At 44.0% G+C, this 22,225-nt stretch overlaps 1 protein-coding gene across 4 annotated transcripts in view; it reads left to right on the forward strand.

Annotated features, from left to right (window-relative positions):
- The window catches only part of LOC127660253 (rho guanine nucleotide exchange factor 9-like), a 122,015-nt gene extending 117,106 nt beyond the window's left edge, over nucleotides 1-4,909 (forward strand). For 3 of the 4 annotated variants that reach the window (XM_052150386.1, XM_052150387.1, XM_052150389.1), the window contains one exon: nucleotides 4,090-4,909. In XM_052150386.1, coding sequence (XP_052006346.1) covers nucleotides 4,090-4,280 — 191 coding nt within the window. In that variant the 3' untranslated portion in view covers nucleotides 4,281-4,909. The remainder of the gene's footprint in view (nucleotides 1-4,089) is intronic. The other variant, XM_052150388.1, reaches the window with a different exon arrangement.
- Nucleotides 4,910-22,225: the final 17,316 nt, after the last annotated feature.

A 22,225-nucleotide genomic window follows, 5' to 3' on the forward strand; every position in this document is an offset into this window, starting at 1 on the left:
AAAAACTTGTGTTTTATGCAACTGGGCATTGGGCTTTACTTGTTAATCTTAATAAATAATATATTAATACAATAAATCTTCATTCTATTTAGGCAATAGTGTGCGTTTACCATTGTTACATGGGCTGGCCTTTCTCAGTTTAGAAAGTGACATCAACCACGTGATCATTTCGAGCGATACAGAGGAATTATGTTGTATAATTTATGGCAGAAAAAATATTATATGTTTGTTGAAAATGAAAATAGTTGCTGGCTCCAACTGCTAACAGCACTTGCATTGTAACCAATTATTTTAGAAGTTATTGTAATATTTCTAATCTCGTAAACGTCTTATATAATGTTGTGTAATAAAATGTTGTCACTTCACATATGGTTTGAGAGGTGTTTCTAACATTATTTTTGTTTAGATCCCAAACTTTATATCTTACTGACCTAACTTTATGGCATTGTATGTCCTGTCCTTAGAAAAAGGACAGGACATACTACTACTACTTCTTTTCGTAGTAATGTTCTCAAATTCATATTGTGTTTTTATACCAATCCCTGCGAGTTTACTCGGATAATTGTGCATATGTGGTCTTTTGGCAATCACTCACCAATGGAGCTTGGTTATCCTCTATTGGACATTTCTGGTACAGCGTCTGAATAAAAACTGCCACCAAAAGGTCATTTTTTATATATATCTACCTAATATTTGTATCAGATCTGGTTTAGGCATTTGGCCTTGATTCTCTAATATATTTACATTTATGTTAATATCTTTGGTATATTTATTTATATAAAATAATTTGTGCAGTACATTTTAATTACAATAAACTTAAACTTCTATAACATTCATTTAACTTTAAAAACTGTTTTCACTTGCACAATAAACTGCCAAGTGTTTTTAAAAAGAGACCAGGCTTAGGTCTGTACTCCTTAACATTCATGAGTTACAACCATTTAAGTTTACACCCAAAATATAGGAATAAAGGAATCATTTCAATAAACGTGTTTGCATGGCAACACTATTTAAGATATAAAATATCCCTTTAAAAGAATTTTGAAGCAATTTATTTAAACACAAGAGGGCTATTTAAAAGTGTGTTAAAATTGCCTTACTTCCTGCTGCCAGTTGGTGGCACTATGACTGTGACCCCCATTACCAAACATACAGCTTAATTTTCATAAAAATCATACAACACACACAGAAGATATGAGACACTTCCCTTTTCCCATTTTTATATCTTAAATGTCTTGGCATAATGTTAATGTAAAGTTTGATGCCAGTCACATGAAACACCCTAGGAGGAGTATTCAAAAGTTCAGTGCCTGCAATTTAAATAAAATGCACATTAAATCCAAAATGGCTGACTTCCTTTTGGGTGGAGCTAATGACTGTAATTTTAAAAGTTGTCTGGCTTGATGAGAACAATATATGTAGTAAGATTTGTGATCGTAGATGAAACCGACCCCACCTCTTTTGTCAAAAGTTGGTGCTACAGAGCTCTCCAGCCACACCCATGTGTTAACTTTTGCCCAGGCCTAATGACTGACAACTCTGAAAATTCAAGCATGTCAAGTACCTCAAAAACATGTGACTATACATAAAAAAAAAAAAAAATCAAATCAAATCAAATCACTTTATTGTCACACTACCATGTACACAAGTGCAACAGTAGGTGAAATTCTTGTGTGCAGTTCCGAGCAAAATAGTAGTCATGACAGCGACGAGACATATACCAATTACAATAAACAACATACACAAAACAATTTACATATCAAATGTACACATACTTACACAAAACAATTTACAAATCAGATGTACACATACTTACACAACACAATAATTATATACAATGCAGAATATAGAACAGAATATACAATACAATACAATAAGTGGGAGTATATGAAATATATATGTGTATATATATATATAGCAGTTGTATTGAGGAGAATATGTTGACAGTCCAGTGTGAGATTATAGCTGAATAAAGTGCAGTGCTAATTATTGATCCTGATAGATCAAGAGTTCAACAGTCTGATTGCTTGGGGGAAAAAGCTATCATGTAGTCGGCTGGTGCGGGTCCTGATGCTGCGATACCGCCTGCCTGATGGTAGCAGTGAGAACAGCCCATGACTTAGGTGACTGGAGTCTCTGATGATCCTCCGAGCTTTTTTCACACACCGCCTGGTGTATATGTCCTGGAGGGAGGGAAGCTCACCTCCGATGATGTTCCTGGCAGTTTGCACCACCCTTTGCAGGGCTTTGCAGTTGTGCGCGGTGCTATTGCCGTACCAGGCGGTGATGCAGCCAGTCAGGATGCTCTCTACAGTGCTGGTGTAGAACCGTGTGAGGATGTGGTGGTTCATTCCAAACTTCCTCAGCCGTCTCAGGAAGAAGAGGCGCATAAAAGAATAATGACATTTAATGTGTTGCCATTGCAACAGTATTTAAAATATAAATAATCCCTTCAGAATTTTAAATCTGTACTGTCTTGACATTATTTTAAAAACATTTAAGCAATTCAGTTAAACATATTTCAAAGTCTGTTAAACATGCCACACTTTCTTCCGCCAGTTGGTGGTGCTACGAACGTGACCCACAATAGCCACATCAATCTGATCAGCCCCAAAGGCCAAATATACGTAAATCATACGATGCACGCAGAAGATATGAGGTACTTCTTTTTCCCATTTGTTGATGGCAACAAAAACTGGCAACACCTTTTGATATGTCAAAAATCAGTTCACAATTTAGCATCGTCAATGTCTTGGCATTTTGTTGCCCACATTTAGTACCTGTAACATGAAATTCTTAGGAGGATTTCATAATCCAGAGCATGCTTTTTTCAAACAATCCAAAATGGCAGACTTCCTTTTGAGCTGAGCTTATAACTGTCAGCACGAAAGTTGTCCGGCTTGATGAGATCTATAAGTTTGCAAAGTTTGGTGAGGGTAGCTCAAAAGGGATGTGCTACAGAGCCCCCTGAACATGCTCATCTTCTAGGTGGTTTTACAGAGCCCCCCTGCAACTTTTCTCAGCCCTAATGGCCAATGATTCTGATGAAGAATTATAGGGTCTCCGCACTTTCAGTGATTTGTCCCTAAAAATAAGCCACTTATTTTCCCCAATTTTGTTAAATGCCACATGCCTAAAATTCTAATTTACAAAATTCAAATATTTTAGTTTTTTGTCTAGTTTTATAGTACTCTACAATGTATATTGTGTATGTTGGTTAAAACCTCCTTGTCGTATTTACACACTGTGGTGAAATCCCCAATGCTTCACTGACAAACGGTGAAGTTTGCTCTTGAATTTGCAGATTCATTGATAGATATCATCTTGAGAAAGAGGGCCATTTTATATGGACTTGGTATGAAAATGATAAAGGTATATCTGTTAGCATTTTATGTACAATTAGCCTTTTTTACAAGCTGCCATGGCAATGACTTTGAAATGCCACTAGAATAAATCAATAAGGCCTCTTTATGAGAAATTTAAATTCCGAATCTGAGAATAATCTTAAAAAAATACTCATACTTAAACATGAGTATGTAAGACTTTACGATACTTAAATAAATTGAAGTAAATTGATGCCATGGCAACTTTGTGAATTTTATTGCAACAAATTAATTGCCTCAACTAAAATTGGTTTGGCTTGTAGCATAGTTGGGAAAAAAGTTGGGAATGTAGTGTGTCTGCTTTAATTTTGTCATAACTATATCTGGTCATGTATGAATTATCCATAACATCAAATTACCATGGTAAATTCTGCCAAAATACCATACTTCCCACAGTTATTGTTGTGATAATAAAACTGTGCTTTCTTGGTATAAACCACCACTGTCTAAAAAAAAAAAAAGGAATCAAGATGCTTTCAGAATTTTTTTATCATTTTTTTTTTAAAGGTGATTCCATATTTATGCTTTTTCAGTTCCACGATCAATTGAACAGTTACCATGGTAAATTTGTGTAAAGGATGTCCTGTCTGCTGTAAAGCATGTCATTCTAGCTGTGCATTGATTATTTTGCATTTAGCATTGACAGTGTTTTTCTTATTGTCTATATTTTTGTTGTTTCTTAAACTGCTGTGTTTGTGTTGAGCAGGTGTGAGTCCGAGCAGGTGTTTAGCTCCATATTACCCATCATACCCGCCAGACCACTCGACTCACGGACACTACATGCTCTTTGTTGAAACACCACAGTCTGATGTTGAATTCCAGCTCACCAAATCAGGACAATCTCCATTCTGGCTGAACTTTAATAAGATAACAGTATTAAAAAATGGCAAAAAATAGTTCACTTTGTGTCTGAATACTCCCAGAACTGGACTTGACAATCATGATTCAGATGTGCTTCTACCTGCCCATATTTATACTGTATCATTCTCTGTAACTGTATCTTGACCTTTATTTTGCCTTGTGGAATCTGAAGGCAATATTCAGCAGAACTGACAGACATAAGGTGCTTGATGGCTTGCTTTGAAAATGGATGTATCAAGTGTTCTGTATAGTTCTGGATGATCAAAGACTATTCATTCCACGGTCTAACTCGTGTCTTCAGGTTGATCATGAAGATAATTTGAGCATGAGGTGATTCACGTGTCACTTTAAAAGTGTACCATACACTACACCATAAATACAGGACAAGGAATGTGAGTTATAAACAATATTAATTACCAATTCTTCGAAACAGGGTCTCACTTTCTCATTAGCAGAGGTGTTTTAGTCATTTCGGGGAAAACAATGTTTGCCAATATGATTATTCTTAGTCTTAGTTAAGCGTTAGTTAATATTCCAGCATTGTAGACATGTCACATATTTGTATCATGCTCTACTCAGTGTTTTATATTGCCTGAACTCATATGGTGAATATACACCGATCAGCCACAACATTAAAATCACCTGCCTAATATTGTGTAGGTCCCCCTCATGCCGCCAAAACAGCGCCAACCCACATCTCAGAATAGCATTCTGAATATGATATTCTTTTCACCACAATTGTACAGAGCAGTTATCTGAGTTACCATAGACTTTGTCAGTTTGAATCAGTCTGGCCAATCTCTGTAGACCTCTCTCATCAACAAGTTATTTCAGTCCATAGACCTGCCACTCAATGGATGTTTTTGGTTTTTGGCACCATTTGGAGTAAATTCTAGAGACTGTTGTGTGTGAAAATCCCAGAAGATCAGCAGTTACAGAAATACTCAAACAAGCCCATCTGGCACCAACAATCATCCATGCGATTATCTAATCAGCCAATCGTCTGTCAGCAGTGCAGTGCATAAAATCGTGCAGTGCATAAAATCATGCAGATACGGGTCAGGAGCTTCAGATAATGTTCACATCAGCAGTTACAGAAATATTCAAACTAGCCCATCTGTCACCAACAATCACCCATGCGATTATCTAATCAGCCAATTGTGTGTCAGCAGTGCAGTGCATAAAATGCAGATACGGGTCAGGAGCTTCAGTTAATGTTCACATCAACCATCAGAATGGGGAAAATAATTTGATCTCAGTGATTTGGACCAGGCATGATTGTTGTTGCCCAGATGGTCTGGTTTGATTATTTCTGTAACTGCTGAACTCCTGGGATTTTCACTCACAATTGTCTCTAGAATTTACTCAGAATGGTGCCAAAAACAAAAAACATCCAGTGAGGGGCTGTTCTGTGGATGGAAATTACTTGTTGATGAGAGAGGTCAACAGAGAATGGCCAGACTGGTTCAAACTGACAAAGTCTATGGTAACTCAGATAACTGCTCTGTACAACTGTGGTGAAAAGAATGCCATTCTAAGATGCAGGTTGGCGCTGTTTTTGCAGCACGAGTGGGACCTACACAATATTAGGCAGGTGGTTTTGATGTTGTGGCTGATCGGTGTAGATGTTTGTATGACTGTTAAAGGTAAAGTCGTTTTTTTGAATTAGCCTCCAAAGGGGTTTGTATTCAATTGTATTACTGTATCTGTAATCAGCACAGTGAAGCCATTCATATGATTTTTAAGTTTCCTTTTTATGTCTAAACACTACTCTAAATACTATTTATTATTGTAGTTAATAGCAAATATTCAGCCAATTTTGTTTGTACATACAGTAATGTGCTGAAGTCTGAGGCCACCAAAGATTATAAAACTATTTATCTAATCAGTTAAATATCATAAGATAAATACAAGTGAACATAATAAAAGGTCATTTCATTTGTTTTCCAGAAATGTTTTATAAGATGTTATGGTTTCTTTGTCAAATTACATATATTGTAACTATTACCACTTTACATTTTTTTTACAGTACTGTTCAGAGAGTGCATTACTCATGTAATAATGGACCCTGAAGAACAGCTGTTGATAGATTCTTATCATGGGTCCATCAACAACTGTTCATAACATTCAAATCAGTTGTCTCGTAGTGCCAATGAGCTCCATTGCAGAAGTCACAGTGTCATGTCTGTGCATGGAGCGATCCAGGGCATCTCAAAGGTGTACTATGGGTCAATGGTCACCAGAACAGTATTGTCCTGTTGCAGGGTTTTGGACAGCTTGCTTAACCATAACAGAATAATTTACATTTATCCATTTGGCAACTAGTGCGTTCAAGGTCACATTTGATCAGTTTGTATGTTTCTTGAGATTGAACCAATGTCATTGGACTTACTAGCGTAACGCTCTACCAACATAAGAGTCATTGATACTGTCATTGTTTCAGCAGCAGTTCATGTAGCAGTTATTAATGAGTTTCATCCAAGTAACGATTTTAATTTATTCAAAAAATTGGAATATTGCAAAAACAATTTGCAAATAAAGCATTTTACGTCCCATGTGTTCAAGAGAACAACATTTTCACTTCTGGTTATATTGGCACAACTTGGATGTTGTAGCTACTTTTGAAGCCACTGTGGCTCTTTTGTTCAATGTAATGAATTAATGCAGTTCTGGGAAGTAATAGTAGACCATCATTTTAATGACAGGCTTTGTGTCCAGCATTTCACAATAACTAGAACAATATTTGAGATGCCACACGATGATATTGATCTGCTGGTTATGTGTGAATTATTTCTTTTTACATTACATTTTTGAAAACATCTAGGAATTTATTGTTGTTTATGTGCATGTCTTCTTATTGAATAAAGAATTATCCACCTCAAGTGACAGTATATGCGCATTTTCGAGATTTTATTTGTATCTTGGTGTTTTCATCCAGCATTTTTAACCAAGATCCCAAAGTTCACATAAAATATGTGGATGTAAACCCAGCTAATGTGATCAGGTGCTGCTGTATTGTGCTCACTTGAGGACTATCAGTATACACTGAGACTGGCTCACTCAATCATGAGAATACTAGTAGATGATTTGGCAGTCTAGAGCATGCTGGTAGTCATTTTAATTTTGGTGACATTAGTGTGATTGATATGTTTCAGTGTCTTACTGTACAAACTACAGTGCAGGTCAGACAGTCTCAAATGTTTTTTGTTTTTTTTAATTACTTAAACTATAATGGTTGTTTTCTTCTTTTGAAGTACCCTTCACTTTAGGTAATAATTTTGTGGCTATAGATAATTACCAAGATAAATTCAGCACAATGTAAATACAGAAAAAACATGGGATGTGATAACTGTATCAGCTGATACACCTAACCAGTGGTGTGATTAACTCAGAATAATATAAACTATCAGCGTTCAGTAATAATGCACATATTTCTTTATGATGTTTTATGAATACGTTTAGTAATGACAACATGAATTTACATGTTGTGGGTTTGAATGATATGCTTTGTTTTTTAAAGTATAGGGAGAAAATCCATTACTTTCTGTTCTATTTTTATTCTGAATGACTTCCCCACTGGAAAAGACTACAATCACACAGGTCTGATTTAACTAATTGTATGTGACATGTTAGGTTAGGTTTAGCTCAAAATGTTGTTCTGCATAAAGCCTTGCCGTTCAGTATTGCCTACAACAAATAAGGCTTCAAACAGTTTGACAAAATGATGTCTTGGTTTTCACCATGGGAATGTATGAATCACTGTTTGTACCATTCGCTGTTGAGTGATGTGATGCTTGATTTAGCTTATACATTAAAATGTGTCACTTCATACTGCCGAATATCATGAATATAATAAGATGAATAAACAAAATGTTTTGGTTTTATGTCATTTTTTTGTACATCCACATGTGTTTTATGATTAGTATTGAGTATTTATAGATAGATATGTCTTTATTGGTGACTTGATTATCAATACGTCATTCAGATCAATGGAGACTACAGTTTTTACGTGTATCAAGGACTCTTCATGATAACTTTGACACTTAATAAATGCTAAAGTTCCTGCCTACTCGCTGCTTCAATTTACAAAAGCATCTGTTGTTAATGTTCAAAAAATACAACACATCCCATCTACTGCCTCATTAAGACATAAGGGATGTTTAAATATTACTGTTCCCTCTAATATTTAACATCAAAACCATACACAGCAAAAGCACGAGTGTTCATTTCTTGGTGTTGAAATTCAGAGTAGTTTTAACACTTATGTATAAGAGCTAACACTGCTGGAGGAAATAGAATGAAAGTGTTGGTGTTGTTGGAAGTTAGTGTTCAGATGTAATTGCCTGCTTACACTGTCATGCCCACTTTTCTTAGTTTAGTTCTTGTCTGGACAGCCGCAGTGTTGCCAACTTTAGTGACTTTTCAGACCCCTTTAGTGACTTTTTTCTAAAAAGCACCTAGCGACAAATCTTAGCTTCTTTCCGTAGAAGAGTCAGCAGTACTGCCATGGGAGCGCGAGGTCTTGCTTTCCCGCTGCAGGCACACCTCTCTCCGTCTGCCACTCACTGAACAGAGTAGACACAGAGGAGCAGCACAATCAGTTGACTGCATGGCAGCTGACACAGACATGAATGAGCTGCTCATGTGCAAACAAAGTTACCAAGGACCAATCAATAATCTCTATGGTTTGCTTCTCCTTTTTTCATTTAAACAATTTAATTTGACCATTATTTTTCTTGCTTATCACTCACCGTTACCCAGACTGAGACTGCGCACTGTGTGAGAGAACAAATAAGACATTCTGTTGCTTCTAACGTTCTCTCTGAGTGATCCTTTTACATGTAAATATAGCCGAAATCACAGCACAGCCGTTGTCTTTAACTTATGTTATAAAATCAGGACTTTAGCAGTGCAGAGCAGCTGCTTGGAATTGACTACTGGTGAACTTGTCAGTCACTATTTCATACTCGTTCCATTGTCTGACAACAGAAACAGAACAAATATGTAAATGACAACAGCTTTATTGGGAATTTGGCTGTATTAAAATACAGTATGTGAGCACAGAAAGTAGGAGGAAAGCAAACAGATGTTAAGGGCTTAACTTTTTTAGCAGGCTTTAGCTACTTTTTATTAAAAGGCAACACTGGACAGCTGCCATTTTTTCACTTCACAATTTCTCTATGAAGAGAAGCAAGGTAAGTAAACTTCAAATTATTTTTTTGTATTATTTAAACATATCAGTTTGATAAACATTAATAGAATTGAATTATTTATGTAATATGATTTTCATGTTATTTGTATTTAAATATGACTGGAAGATACAACTTCAGTGGAAAGGCAAACTGGAAGAAAGAAAATTCCGGGTGAAGTGAGGCAAAATTTGCCGCGGTTATTTCAACATGGTTAGATAATTGCTATCATTCAGCTTCATTATTTACTTTATTTGGTTTTATATATATATATATATATATATATATATATATATATATATATATACACACACTCACCTAAAGGATTATTAGGAACACCTGTTCAATTTCTCATTAATGCAATTATCTAATCAACCAATCACAGTTGCTTCAATGCATTTAGGGTGTGGTCCTGGTCAAGACAATCTCCTGAACTCCAAACTGAATGTCAGAATGGGAAAGAAAGGTGATTTAAGCAATTTTGAGCGTGGCATGGTTGTTGGTGCCAGATGGGCCGGTCTGAGTATTTCACAATCTGCTCAGTTACTGGGATTTTCACGCACAACCATTTCTAGGGTTTACAAAGAATGGTGTGAAAAGGAAAAACATCCAGTATGCGGCAGTCCTGTGGGCTAAAAATGCCTTGTTGATGCTAGAGGTCAGAGGAGATTGGGCCGACTGATTCAAGCTGATAGAAGAGCAACTTTGCCTGAAATAACCACTGTTACAACCGAGGTATGCAGCAAAGCATTTGTGAAGCCACAACACGCACAACCTTGAGGCGGATGGGCTACAACAGCAGAAGACCCCACCGGGTACCACTCATCTCCACTACAAATAGGAAAAAGAGGCTACAATTTGCAAGAGCTCACCAAAATTGGACAGTTGAAGACTGGAAAAATGTTGCCTGGTCTGATGAGTCTCGATTTCTGTTGAGACATTCAGATGGTAGAGTCAGAATTTGGCGTAAACAGAATGAGAACATGGATCCATCATGCCTTGTTACCACTGTGCAGGCTGGTGGTGGTGGTGTAATGGTGTGGGGGATGTTTTCTTGGCACACTTTAGGCCCCTTAGTGCCAATTCGGCATCGTTTAAATGCCACGGCCTACCTGAGCATTGTTTCTGACCATGTCCATACCTTTATGGCCACCATGTACCCATCCTCTGATGGCTACTTCCAGCAGGATAATGCACCATGTCACAAAGCTCGAATCATTTCAAATTGGTTTCTTGAACATGACAATGAGTTCACTGTACTAAAATGGCCCCCACAGTCACCAGATCTCAACCCAATAGAGCATCTTTGCTCTAGTGGAACAGGAGCTTCGTGCCCTGGATGTGCATCCCACAAATCTCCATCAACTACAAGATGCTATCCTATCAATATGGGCCAACATTTCTAAAGAATGCTTTCAGCACCTTGTTTAATCAATGCCACGTAGAATTAAGGCTGTTCTGAAGGCGAAAGGGGGTCAAACACAGTATTAGTGTGGTGTTCCTAATAATCCTTTAGGTGAGTGTATATATAAAGTATTTTTTTTTGTATTTATATTTTCAATCTTCACTACCTTCACTAAATAAGGTTGGATTTAGGATTAATGGTGCTATGAGTCATCCTCATGTGAAAAGAGCTGGTTTGTCAAAACTTTTTCAAACGTAACTTAAGAGCTTATACATATTGGTATATTCTCCTCAAAACCTTTCATGCCCATTTCCCGCTAAATTTTGTAGGGATGTACCAATACAATCAAATATAGAGATATTGTGAATCTTTTTACCCGCAGTTCCACTCTCTCTCAGGGATCCGAGAGGTGGGATCTCCTGGGAAAGAAGGCGCACTATTTTACCTCGGCTGAGGGAAAGGGCGCTAGGCGCAAGTGATTCACCTGGCCAGTTTGTCAGTGTGTTACCGAGTTCTACGGAATCGGACCTGAGAAAACACAAGACAATACCGACTCAACCCGGAGATTGTAGAATCTCGCGAAGGTATTGGGTGTTGCCCACCCTGCTGCTCTACAGATGTCTGCTAGGGAGGTGCCCTTGGCCAGTGCCCACGAGGACGCAACACTTCTGGCTGAGTGCGCTCGAACCCGCAAGGGGGGGCATGGCCTGGGTGTGATAAGCCAATGAAATGGCATCAACAACCCAGTGGGCGAGCCTCTGTTTGGAGACAGCATTCCCTTTCTGCTGTCCCCCGAAGCATACAAAGAGCTGCTCAGAATGTCTAGAGCTCTGCGTGCGGTCCAAATACATACGCAAAGCATATACCGGACACAGCAACGTAAGGGCTGGGTCTGCCTCCTCCCGGGGCAGTGCTTGCAGGTTCACTACCTGATCTCTGAAGGGGGTGGTAGGAACCTTGGGCATGTAGCCCGGTCGCGGTCTTAGGATCACATATGTGTCTGCCGGACCGAACTCCAGGCAAGTGTCGCTGACAGAGAATGCTTGCAGACCCTCTTGATGGAGGCAAGAACGATCAGCAGGGCCATTTTGAGAAAGAGGGCCCTGGGTCCAGCTGAGTCTAGCAGCTCGAAGGGGGGTCTCTGGAGGCCCGCGAGGACCACTGAGAGATCCCAGGAGGGGAACAGGCTTGGCCGGGAGGGATTTAGGAACCTGACAATTAAGTCGTGCTTACCCATAGACTTGCCGTCTACTGTATCATGGTGAGCCGCGATGGCGGCGACATACACTTTGAGGGTGGAGGGGGACAGCCTCCCCTCGAGCATCTCCTGTAGGAACAAAAGCACTGACCTAACTGCGCACCTCTGTGGGTCTTCAGCTCGGGAAGAACACCAATTTGTGAACAAGTTGCGCCACTTAAGGGCGTAAAAAAAATGGAAGAAGGGGCTCTGGCTTGGTTGATTGTGTCTATGACGGTCGGTGGTAGACCTGCTAGCTCTTCCATGTCCCGTCCAAGGGCCAGATGTGGAGGTTCCAGAGGTCTGGATGCAGATGCCAGAGCATGCCCCGTCCCTGAGAAAGAAGGTCCTTCCTCAGGGGAATTCGCCAGGGAGGGGCTGTCGCGAGAAGCGTGAGATCCGAGAACCAAGTCCGAGTGGGCCAATAGGGGGCCACTAAGGTGACTTGCTCCTCGTCCTCCCTTACCTTGCACAGCATCTGTGCAAGAAGGCTCACTGGAGGGAACGCGTACTTGTGCAGCCCTGTGGGCCAGCTGTGTGACTATGCATCTGCCCCGAGGGGAGCCTCTGTTTGGGCGTACCAGAGCGGACAGTGGGAGGTTTCTTGGGAGGCAAACAGGTCTACCTGGGCCTTGACAAACCATTCCCAAATCAGCTGGACCGACTGGGGGTGAAGCCTCCACTCTCCACTGGGCAAGCATTGTCGTGACAGCACGTCCACTATCACATTGAGGTTGCCGGGGATGTGAGTGGCACGCAGCAATCTGATTCGCTGCTGGCTCCAAAGGAGGAGACGACGGGCGAGTCATGACATGTGGTGGGAGTGTACTCCGCCTTGGCGATTTATGTACGCCACCATAAAACAGTCAGCAACTCTAGGCACAGTGGGGCCCCTTTCCAACGGCCCGTTGCACACGGCGCCCCATCTCGATCTGGAGGCGTCGGCCGTGACCAGGAATCGTCGGGACACCTGCCCGCAGAAAGCAGAGGTCTGTCCAGGGTTTCAGTGTTTGACGGCAGGCGGTTGTGATCATCACACGCGTCTCGGGACTGGAGTCTGAAGCCAGTGCTGAAGTGGTCTCATGTGCATCAACCCCAGCGACACGACCGCCGTGGAGGATGCCATATACCCCAGGAGCCTTTGGAAACATTTTAAAGGGACCATAGTTCCTGGCTTGAAGGAAGCTGTGCACGCTCGTTGGTGAAACGTGCTGACATTGAGACTGAGTCTAACTCCATTCCGAGAAAAGAGATACTCCGAACCGGGGCGAGCTTGCTCTTTTCCCAGTTGACCTGAAGTCCCAAACGGTTCAGGTGCCTGAGCACCTGGTCTCTGTGCGTGCATAGTAATTCTCATGAGGGGGCCTAAGATGAGCCAATCATCGAGGTAGTTGAGTAAGTGGATGCCGGCTTCTCGGAGCGGGGCAAGGGCTGCCTCTGTGACTTTCATGAAGACGCGAGGGGACAGAGACAGGCCGAAGGGGAGGACTTTGTACTGATACGCCTGGCCGTCGAACGCAAACCATAAGAAGGGTAGATGTCGCGGCAGAATCGAGACGTGGAAGTACGCGTCATTCAGGTCTACCGCTGCGAACCAATCTAGATGCCGGACGCAAGTCAGAATCTGTTTCAGCGTGAGCATTTTGAACGGGAGTTTGAGCAAAGCCCGGTTGAAAACTCGCAGGTCCAAGATCGGTCGTAAGCCGCCACCTTTCTTGGGTACAATGAAGGGCTGTAGAAACCCTTCTTCATTTCGGTTGGAGGGACAGGCTCTATCGCATCTTTGAGTAAAAGAGTGGTGATTTCCGTGCGCAGGGAATTGGCATGTTCGCCGTGTACTGCGGAAAAACGGACGCCCACGAATGGGGTGGAGGCCTGGCAAACTGAATTGCTTAACCGAGTGGAATGGTCCGGTATAGCCAGCATGACGGGTTGGGCAGTGAAACTCCATGCTAGGGGCACCAAGGGGACGAGTTTTTTGGACGTACCTGGCAGGGCTTTGCAGTGGGACGGAGCAGGTAGTGTGGCGTGCCTCCCGAGGCTCTGGTGCTGAGAACAAACTCCTTGCTCCGCGGGCCTGAGGAGGAGGTCCGATGTTGGCGTCCTCTAGACTCATCTGAACCGGCTGGCCAGGGAACAGTCGTGGGGCTGAGGGCGGAGGTACCGCGTCCAGGGAGCCGGGACTGTTGAGATCTGGAAGCAAAGTGATGTGAGAATGGCATTTGCGGGCCAGGTGACCCAGAGACAAAGGAAATAGCTCTTTTATTGAGAATGTGGCAAATGAAAAAACATAAGATTCTCCTCCCGGCCCTCCACCGGGGGACGGAGCGGTCTTACCACCTCCGGAGCTAACGTCTTGGACTCTGGGTCGGATGTCTCAGGAACGCCTGGGAGCCTTCTGGGTCCTTGAGGGGGTTCGTGAGAGGGGGGCGTGTGCCTCCTGCAGAGTGCTCAACGCTGGGGCTGAGAGCTGGGCCCGGGTTGAGGCGGAGCAGAGCGTTTTTTAGCCGTAGGTCTGGTGCAGTTGGCTGACTGCACCAGACAGCCAACTGTTCAACCTCCTTTCTATATGCAGACTCATCGTCATCTCGGATGAGGCCGATGACAGTGGTGTCATCTGCAAACTTCAGGAGCTTGACAGAGGGATCCTTGGTGGTGCAGTCATTGGTGTAGAGGGAGAAGTGTAGTGGGGAGAGCACAAATCCCTGGGGGGCACCAGTGCTGATTGTACAGGTGGTGGAAGTGAATTTTCCCTGCCTCAGAAGCTGCTGCCTGTCCATCAGAAAGCTGGTAATCCACTGACAGATAGACATGGGAACAGGAAGTTGGTTTAACTTAGTGCGGAGAATAGCTGGGATGATGGTGTTGAAAGCCGAGCTGAAGTCCACAAAAAGGATCCTTACCTATGTCCCTGATCTGTCCAGATGTTGCAAGACATGATGCAATCCCATGTTGACTGCATCATCCACAGACCTGTTTGCTTGATAAGCAAATTGAAGGGGATCTAGAAAGGGTCCAGTGATGTCCTTCAGGTGGGCCAACACCAGTTTCTCAAATGACTTCATGACCACAGATGTCAGGGCGACAGGTCTGTAGTCATTAAGTCCTGTGATTTATGGTTTCTAAGGAACAGTGATTGTTATTGAGTGTTTGAAGCAGCATGGGACTTCACACTGCTCCAGTGAACTATTGAAGATCTGTGTGAAGATGGGGGCCAGTTGGTTAGCACAGGAACGAAGGCACGCTGGTGAGACGCCATCTGGGCCTGAAACCTTCCTTGACCTTTGCTTCCGAAAGACAAGGCGCACATCGTCTTCACAGATCTTGAGTGCAGGCTGTGTAGTGGGAGGGGGGAGGAGGGGGTTACAGGAGGTGTTAATGTTTGTGTGAAGTGAAGGTCCGAGTGCGTGTGGGGTGTGAAATTGGGCCTTTCAAATCTGCAGCAGAACACATTCAGGTCGTCAGCCAGTCGTTGGTCCACCACAGGGTTGGGGGTAGGATTCCTGTAATTAGTATGTTGTTTTAGGCCACTCCACACTGATGCAGGGTCATTAGCTGAAAACGTATTTTTCAGCTTCTCAGAGTGACTTCTTTTAGCCGCTCTGATTTCCTTATTCAGTGTGTTCCTGGCCTGATTATACAAGACTTTATCCCCACCCCTGTAAGCATCCTCTTTGTCATGATGAAGCTGTCTGAGTTTTTCTGTATACCATGGTTTATCATTGAAATTGTCCTAGAAGTGGGGATGCACATGTCCTCACAGAAACTGTATGATGTAACAGTATCTGTGAGCTCATCCAGGTCTGTAGCTGCAGCTTTAAAAACTCTCCAATCAGTGCAGTCAAAGCAGGCTTGTAGCTCCAGCTCTGCTTCATTAGTCCATTTCTTTACAGGCTTTGTTGATTTAAATTTCTGCCTGTAGGTCTGAAGAAGATGAACCAGACAGTGATCAGGGGGACAGCTGCACGTGGGACAGAGCGATATGCATCCTTTATTGTTGTGTAGTAGTGATCCAATATATTCCTGTCTCTGGTGGGGCATGTAATGTGTGAGATTTTCTTTGTTAAAGTCCCCAAGAATAAACAGTGGTGGCTCAGTGGTTGAGGTTCAGGGTTACTGACCAGAAGGTCACGGGTTCAAGCCCCAGCACCACCAAGATGCCACTGTTGGGCCCTTGAGCAAGGCACTTAACTCCAGGTTGCTCCGGGGGGATTGTCCCTGTAATAAGTGCACTGTAAGTCGCTTTGGATAAAAGTGTCTGCAAAATGCATAAATGTAAATGTAATATAATAATAACTGATTCCGGGTATTGTTGTTCTATGTCTGTGATTTGATCAGCCAGCTGTTGCAGTGCGCCACTCATGCACGTATTTGGGATGATATACACACTCACCAGAATAAACAAAGAAAACTCCAGTGGTGAATAGAATGACTTACAGTTAATAAAGAGCTCTTCCAAATTAGGACAGCACATCTTCTTTAATGTTGTTACATCTGTACACCAACTTTCATTGATGTAAAAGCATGTTCCATTGCCTCTTGTTTTCCCCGTTAACTCTGCGGTGCGATCCATTGTGAACAGCTGAAAGCCCGGCAGATGTAATGCACTGTCTGGGATGGCTTCACTCAGCCAGGTGTTTGTGAAGCACAAGGCAGCAGAGTTTGAAAAGTCCTTGTTTGTATGGGTGAGGAGATGTAGTTCGTCCATTTTGTTAGGCAGAGAGTAGAGATTCGCTAGATGAATGCTCGGCAGCGCTGTTCGAAAGCTGCGCCTATGGATCTTGACCTGCACACCGGCTCATCTCATCTGCATCTTTTGAACAGCAGAGCTGCACCTCTGACTAAAATGTCCAGTAAATCATCCAAATATTCAAAAACCGGCAAAAGATTGTCTGGTATTATGCTGTTGAATGTTCATCAGTTCGTCCCTGGTAAAACTGACTGGAAAAAATTATTAAACACGTGAAAGTGAAAATTGAGATGGTTTATAATGTAGAAGGTAGTGATATTTTGAGTAGATAGCTGAACATATCAATATATTCTGATGTACACATAACCCCCTTGGTAGAACGTTATGGCACAGAGTATCATACTGTATGTATATCTGCCGTTGTGTTGAATTTGAAACTCCTGTGTTAAATTCTTTTTTTGATTTGATTGTGAATGATGAGAATGTTTTTCTTTTAACAAGCCATGTACGTACATACTCTAGGAATGGATGATCAACTTATTAAGTTATCGATGTAACTGCAAATTGTCACAAATTATCTCCTGGCAGTTAACGGTAACTGCCAGGAGACTCCCTCTTAAGTGAACCAATCAACACTAGTTGGAGTATTGTGAAGTCAACTCCTTACACTGGAGTTAAAAATAAATGGAGTTAAAATTCATCTTAATAGTGTTAATTTGTCACTCTTTACTCTGTGTTAAAGAAAAAATTAACTCCCTGTGGTATGGTGTGGTGTGGAGTTGTTTTTAAACTCGATAGAGTGGTGATATAACTCAGTCACAGTGTTAAACTCTAAAATCTTTCAAGGATGTTACTTTATCTCTGAAAATACTGGGACAATATTTACACTCCTTTGGAGTTGAATTGAAATCAATTAGAGTTGAATTAACATTGATCATTTTGCTGTGTATCCTTCATTATACTAATGGATTTTCATGTGATGTCCAGCAGAGAGCAGTTAGATTTAGATGTGTCCTCGATATTGACTTTGATTGCAGCCCTGAACTGAATATTAAACACTGAAAAACTAAATGAATGTGTCATTTTTAATTTTTATGTGGAACTGTTTTCCATGTGAATTCAAGGTATTATCATCCAGTATACAGCAGTGGGGATTTCTTTAAGACTGCAAGGGAAGCTCAGCTTCCCCTATAATGTCAAAAAAATAATGGTCAAATATGTACTATTGTGTAAACAATTTATTGACTAAAAATGCATTAGAACACGTTCATCTCGAAGACGAGTTCGTTCAGAATCAGCTACATTACATATAGCAGGTCGGCTGACTCGATTTACTTCTCATACATTCCTGTAGCGTCAGTGCATTTCCCTGTTGAAGCCGAGCGTCCATTGACTTCAATGGAGCTGCTCTGAACAGTTTTTTTCAGTGCTCCGAAAATAGACGTCACTGGATAAATGCTGCGATTATGTCCCGCCCACGGACGCTCAGCGTCTCTGGGGGTGAATGAGGAGTGGGCTGGCCCGGACGCCGGGCTTCCGCTTGATGATTGAAGGATCTGTCGAAAGACTGCATCTCCTTTTGATTGACAGCGAATCTGTACTATAAGAAGTCACTGAAGCTATTTCGCGCTCAGTCCCATCGCGGATTTCTCAAGTGTAGTCGAAAGACAAACTGCTGGAACCTATTTCTTTATATTTGTTTGGCGAAATTGCTAGTCAATTTGCATAATACATTTCACACAATTATACACCACATTCCTTGTTTCAGTTTTACCAAGTTTAATATATTTTGTTTTAGAGCGTTCGTTCGTTCGGTCGTTCATTCATTAATTCATAAAGTAGGCTAGGCTAGCGTCGTACGGGTGAAACTGCGCACGATGGCAGACGGTGCTAATATTGTCGACCTGATTTTGGCGAAGCCATTTGACAGTCTTCCTTACGAGGAAAAAATTAGAATTAAACAGCAGGGCAGATCAACACCTAAGATTGATTTAGTGCAAAAAATAGGGTAAATAAGTTTATAATGTAGGCCGAAAATTAGCTTCCCCTCTTTGAAAGACCAGCAGCCGCCACTGGTATACAGTATATTCAGTAGTATCAAAATTGATTTATTCATTTAACCATCAAATACATGGATGTTTCTGAAAACATTATTACATACTCTGGTTTTTAGAGACCCAGCACTCAACTGTTAACACTATGTTCATAATAAAGTGCCAAATTTTGTTTTCTGCTGTTGTAGACCATCAGTCTCAATGTTTGACATTTTGTGCATTCTGAGATGCTATTCTGCTCACTACAATTGTACAGAGTGGTTATCTGAGTTACCGTATCTAAAATCACATTTTCCCCATTCTGATGGTTGATGTGAACAGTCACTGATGCTCCTGCCCCATGATTTTATGTATTGCGCTGCTGCCACACAATTGGCTGATTAGATAATTGCATGAATAAGTAGATGTACATGTGTATCTACTAAAGTGTTCAGTGAGTGTATATCTATCACAAATGGATTGTCACAAACCCCGCCCCTCTGCCCCATCTCCGCTTCCTCGAGCACGCACCCATACACTCCGAGCGTGCTCGCTTCCCGCTCCCTCGCTCCGCCCCCTTGAGCTCGTACGCTCTTTTTCCTCCCTCAGGCTTCCACGCCCGGTTTGCTATTACGAGCTCTCGCTCGTAAACTCTCTCCCCCCTCTGACTCATGTTCGCATGCACGCTCCGGTGGCCAGAACATTATGACCACCGGCACTTTCTCAATCACCCCTACATTATGACCACCTACATTTACGCGCATCCTATCCCCACACATTAGATTCACCTGCACTCGTCTCGTCACCTTCATTGTTCACACCTGCACCTTCCCCTATATATATCACAACCCTTTCGTTTCACTTGGGTTGGTTATTGTATGTATTTAGTTCCCCGTATCGTTGCCCTGCTAGTCTCATCTAGTTTTGACCTCCCTACTGTTTTACCTCTTAGCTTGCCAACTTGTTCCCCTGTCTCCGTTCCCACTTGTCCCTAGTTGTTAACTGTTTTCCCGTCCTCGACCCTCTTGTTATTGTTATCTTGATTCCCTGGCTTTTGACCTCACGCTTCCCTCGACTACTCTTCACTGGATTTGCCCTTTTTGTACATTGCACGCTTTTGTGTTTAATAAAGCAGTTTTTCCTCCGACATTGTGACTGTCTCGTCTTGTGTGTGTGTGTGTGTGCGGGTTACAGAATAACCAACCTCACCGAAGACAGTCACAATGCGTCGCGCTGAGGATTCACGCGGCTCACTAGAGCGGAGGAACACGTCACATTCAGCGCGAGGAGCTACGGTGTGGAAGCATGATCGCGCGCTCACAGCCCAGGGCCAGCAGGTACGTGCGATTTTTGATTTTTGTCACCCTGCGTCACCTGTGTCTGCCCCTGAGCCCGTTTATGCTTCCCATGAGCGCCGTAAGCTCTCCACCCCCGGAGAGGTTTTACGGCTCTTCAGACGCTGACCAAGGGGTTTTTATGCGAGGCAGCGGTTGTGTAACCCATAACCCCGCCCTCGGCATTATGGACCCAGCGGCCCAACTTCGTGGGTTTGCGTCAGGGAGCCAAACCGTGGAGGCTTATATTATGGATTTTTGTGTCCTGGCGTACCAGGTGAATTTTAATGAGGTGGCTCTGAAGACCATTTTTCAATGTGGTCTGAATGAGCCAACCTCATCATTAATGCCTGGTGGTCGCTGCCCCCTTAACCTGGCTCAGTTTATTGACCTCGCCCTACTGTACTCTGGTTCCTCGTTCACTGTGGGGGAGGCAGACACTGAACCAGCGCTCCACACCAAGACCCCCATCTCGAAGCCTACCACGGCCCCCGTCTCGAAGCCTACCACGGCCCCAGTCCCGAGGCCTGTCACGGCCCCAGTCCCGAGGCCTGTCACGGCCCCAGTCCCTAAGCCTGACACGGCCCCAGTCCCGAGGCCTGTCACGGCCCCAGCCTCGAAGCCTGGCACGGCCAACGAGCCGGCGCCCATGCCCGCCACGGCCAACGAGCCGGCGCCCATGCCCGCCACGACCAGCGAGCCGGCGCCCATGCCCGCCACGGCCAACGAGCCAGCGCCCATGCCCGCCACGGCCAACGAGCCAGCGCCCCTGCCTGCCACGGCCGGTGAGCCAGCGCCCATGTCTGCCACGGTCAGCGAGCCAGCGCCTGTAGCCTCGACCCCCCCTGAGCCAGCGCCTGTAGCCTCGACCGTCCCCATGGCCACGTCCCCTGTTGGCCGAAGACGTAAGAGAAGGAAGAGGGCCCCTTCTCCCCAGTCTCGTCTGGTGCTCAAGACCTCTGCTCCGCCCTCAGAGTCTCCCACGGCTCTGCAGACCTCTGCTCCGCCCTCAGAGTCTCCCACGGCTCTGCAGACCTCTGCTCCGCCCTCAGAGTCTCCCACGGCTCTGCAGACCTCTGCTCCACCCTCAGAGTCTCCCACGGCTCTGCCGGGTTCTGCTCCGCCCTCAGAGTCTCCCACGGCTCTGCCGGGTTCTGCTCCGCCCTCAGAGTCTCCCACGGCTCTGCCGGGTTCTGCTCCGCCCTCAGAGTCTCCCACGGCTCTGCCGGGTTCTGCTCGCCCCTCTGAGCCCTCCCGGGCTCCGCCTCCCGAGTCTCCAAGGGCCCCTCACGAGCCTCCTAGGGCTCCTCCTCACGAGCCTCCCAGAGCTCTACCCCTCAAGTCCCTCAGGGCTCCACCCCTCAAGCCTCTCACGGCTCGCCTCTCGAGTCTCTCAGGGCTCCATCCCTCGAGTCTTTCATGGCTCCACCCCTCAAGCCTCTCACGGCTTAGCCTCTCGAGTCTCTCAAGGCTCCATCCCTCGAGTCTTTCATGGCTCCACCCCTCAAGCCTCTCACGGCCGCCTCTCGAGTCTCTCAAGGCTCCATCCCTCGAGTCTTTCATGGCTCCAACCCTCAAGCCTCTCACGGCTTCGCCTCTCGAGTCTCTCAGGGCTCCATCCCTTGAGTCTTTCATGGCTCCACCCCTCAAGCCTCTCACGGCTTCGCCTCTCGAGTCTCTCAGGGCTCCATCCCTCAAGCCTCTCACGGCCGCCTCTCCGAGTCTCTCAGGGCTCCATCCCTCGAGTCTTTCATGGCTCCACCCCTCAAGCCTCTCACGGCTCGCCTCTCCGAGTCTTTCAGGGCTCCATCCCTCGAGTCTTTCATGGCTCCACCCCTCAAGCCTCTCACGGCCAGCCTCTCGAGTCTCTCAGGGCTCCTCTGCCTCTCAGGGCGTCCCCTCTCGAGTCTTTCATGGCTCCACCCCTCAAGCCTCTCACGGCTTCGCCTCTCGAGTCTCTCAGGGCTCCTCCGCCTCTCAGGGCTCCACCCCTCGAGTCTCTCAGGGCTCCTCCCCCTCTCGAGTCTTTCAGGGCTCCTCCTCTCAAGCCTCTCAGGGCTTCGTCTCTCGAGTCTTTCAAGGCTCCCCCCCTC

Source organism: Xyrauchen texanus, chromosome 19 (genome assembly GCF_025860055.1).
Source record: "Xyrauchen texanus isolate HMW12.3.18 chromosome 19, RBS_HiC_50CHRs, whole genome shotgun sequence".
Classification (NCBI taxonomy): domain Eukaryota; kingdom Metazoa; phylum Chordata; class Actinopteri; order Cypriniformes; family Catostomidae; genus Xyrauchen; species Xyrauchen texanus.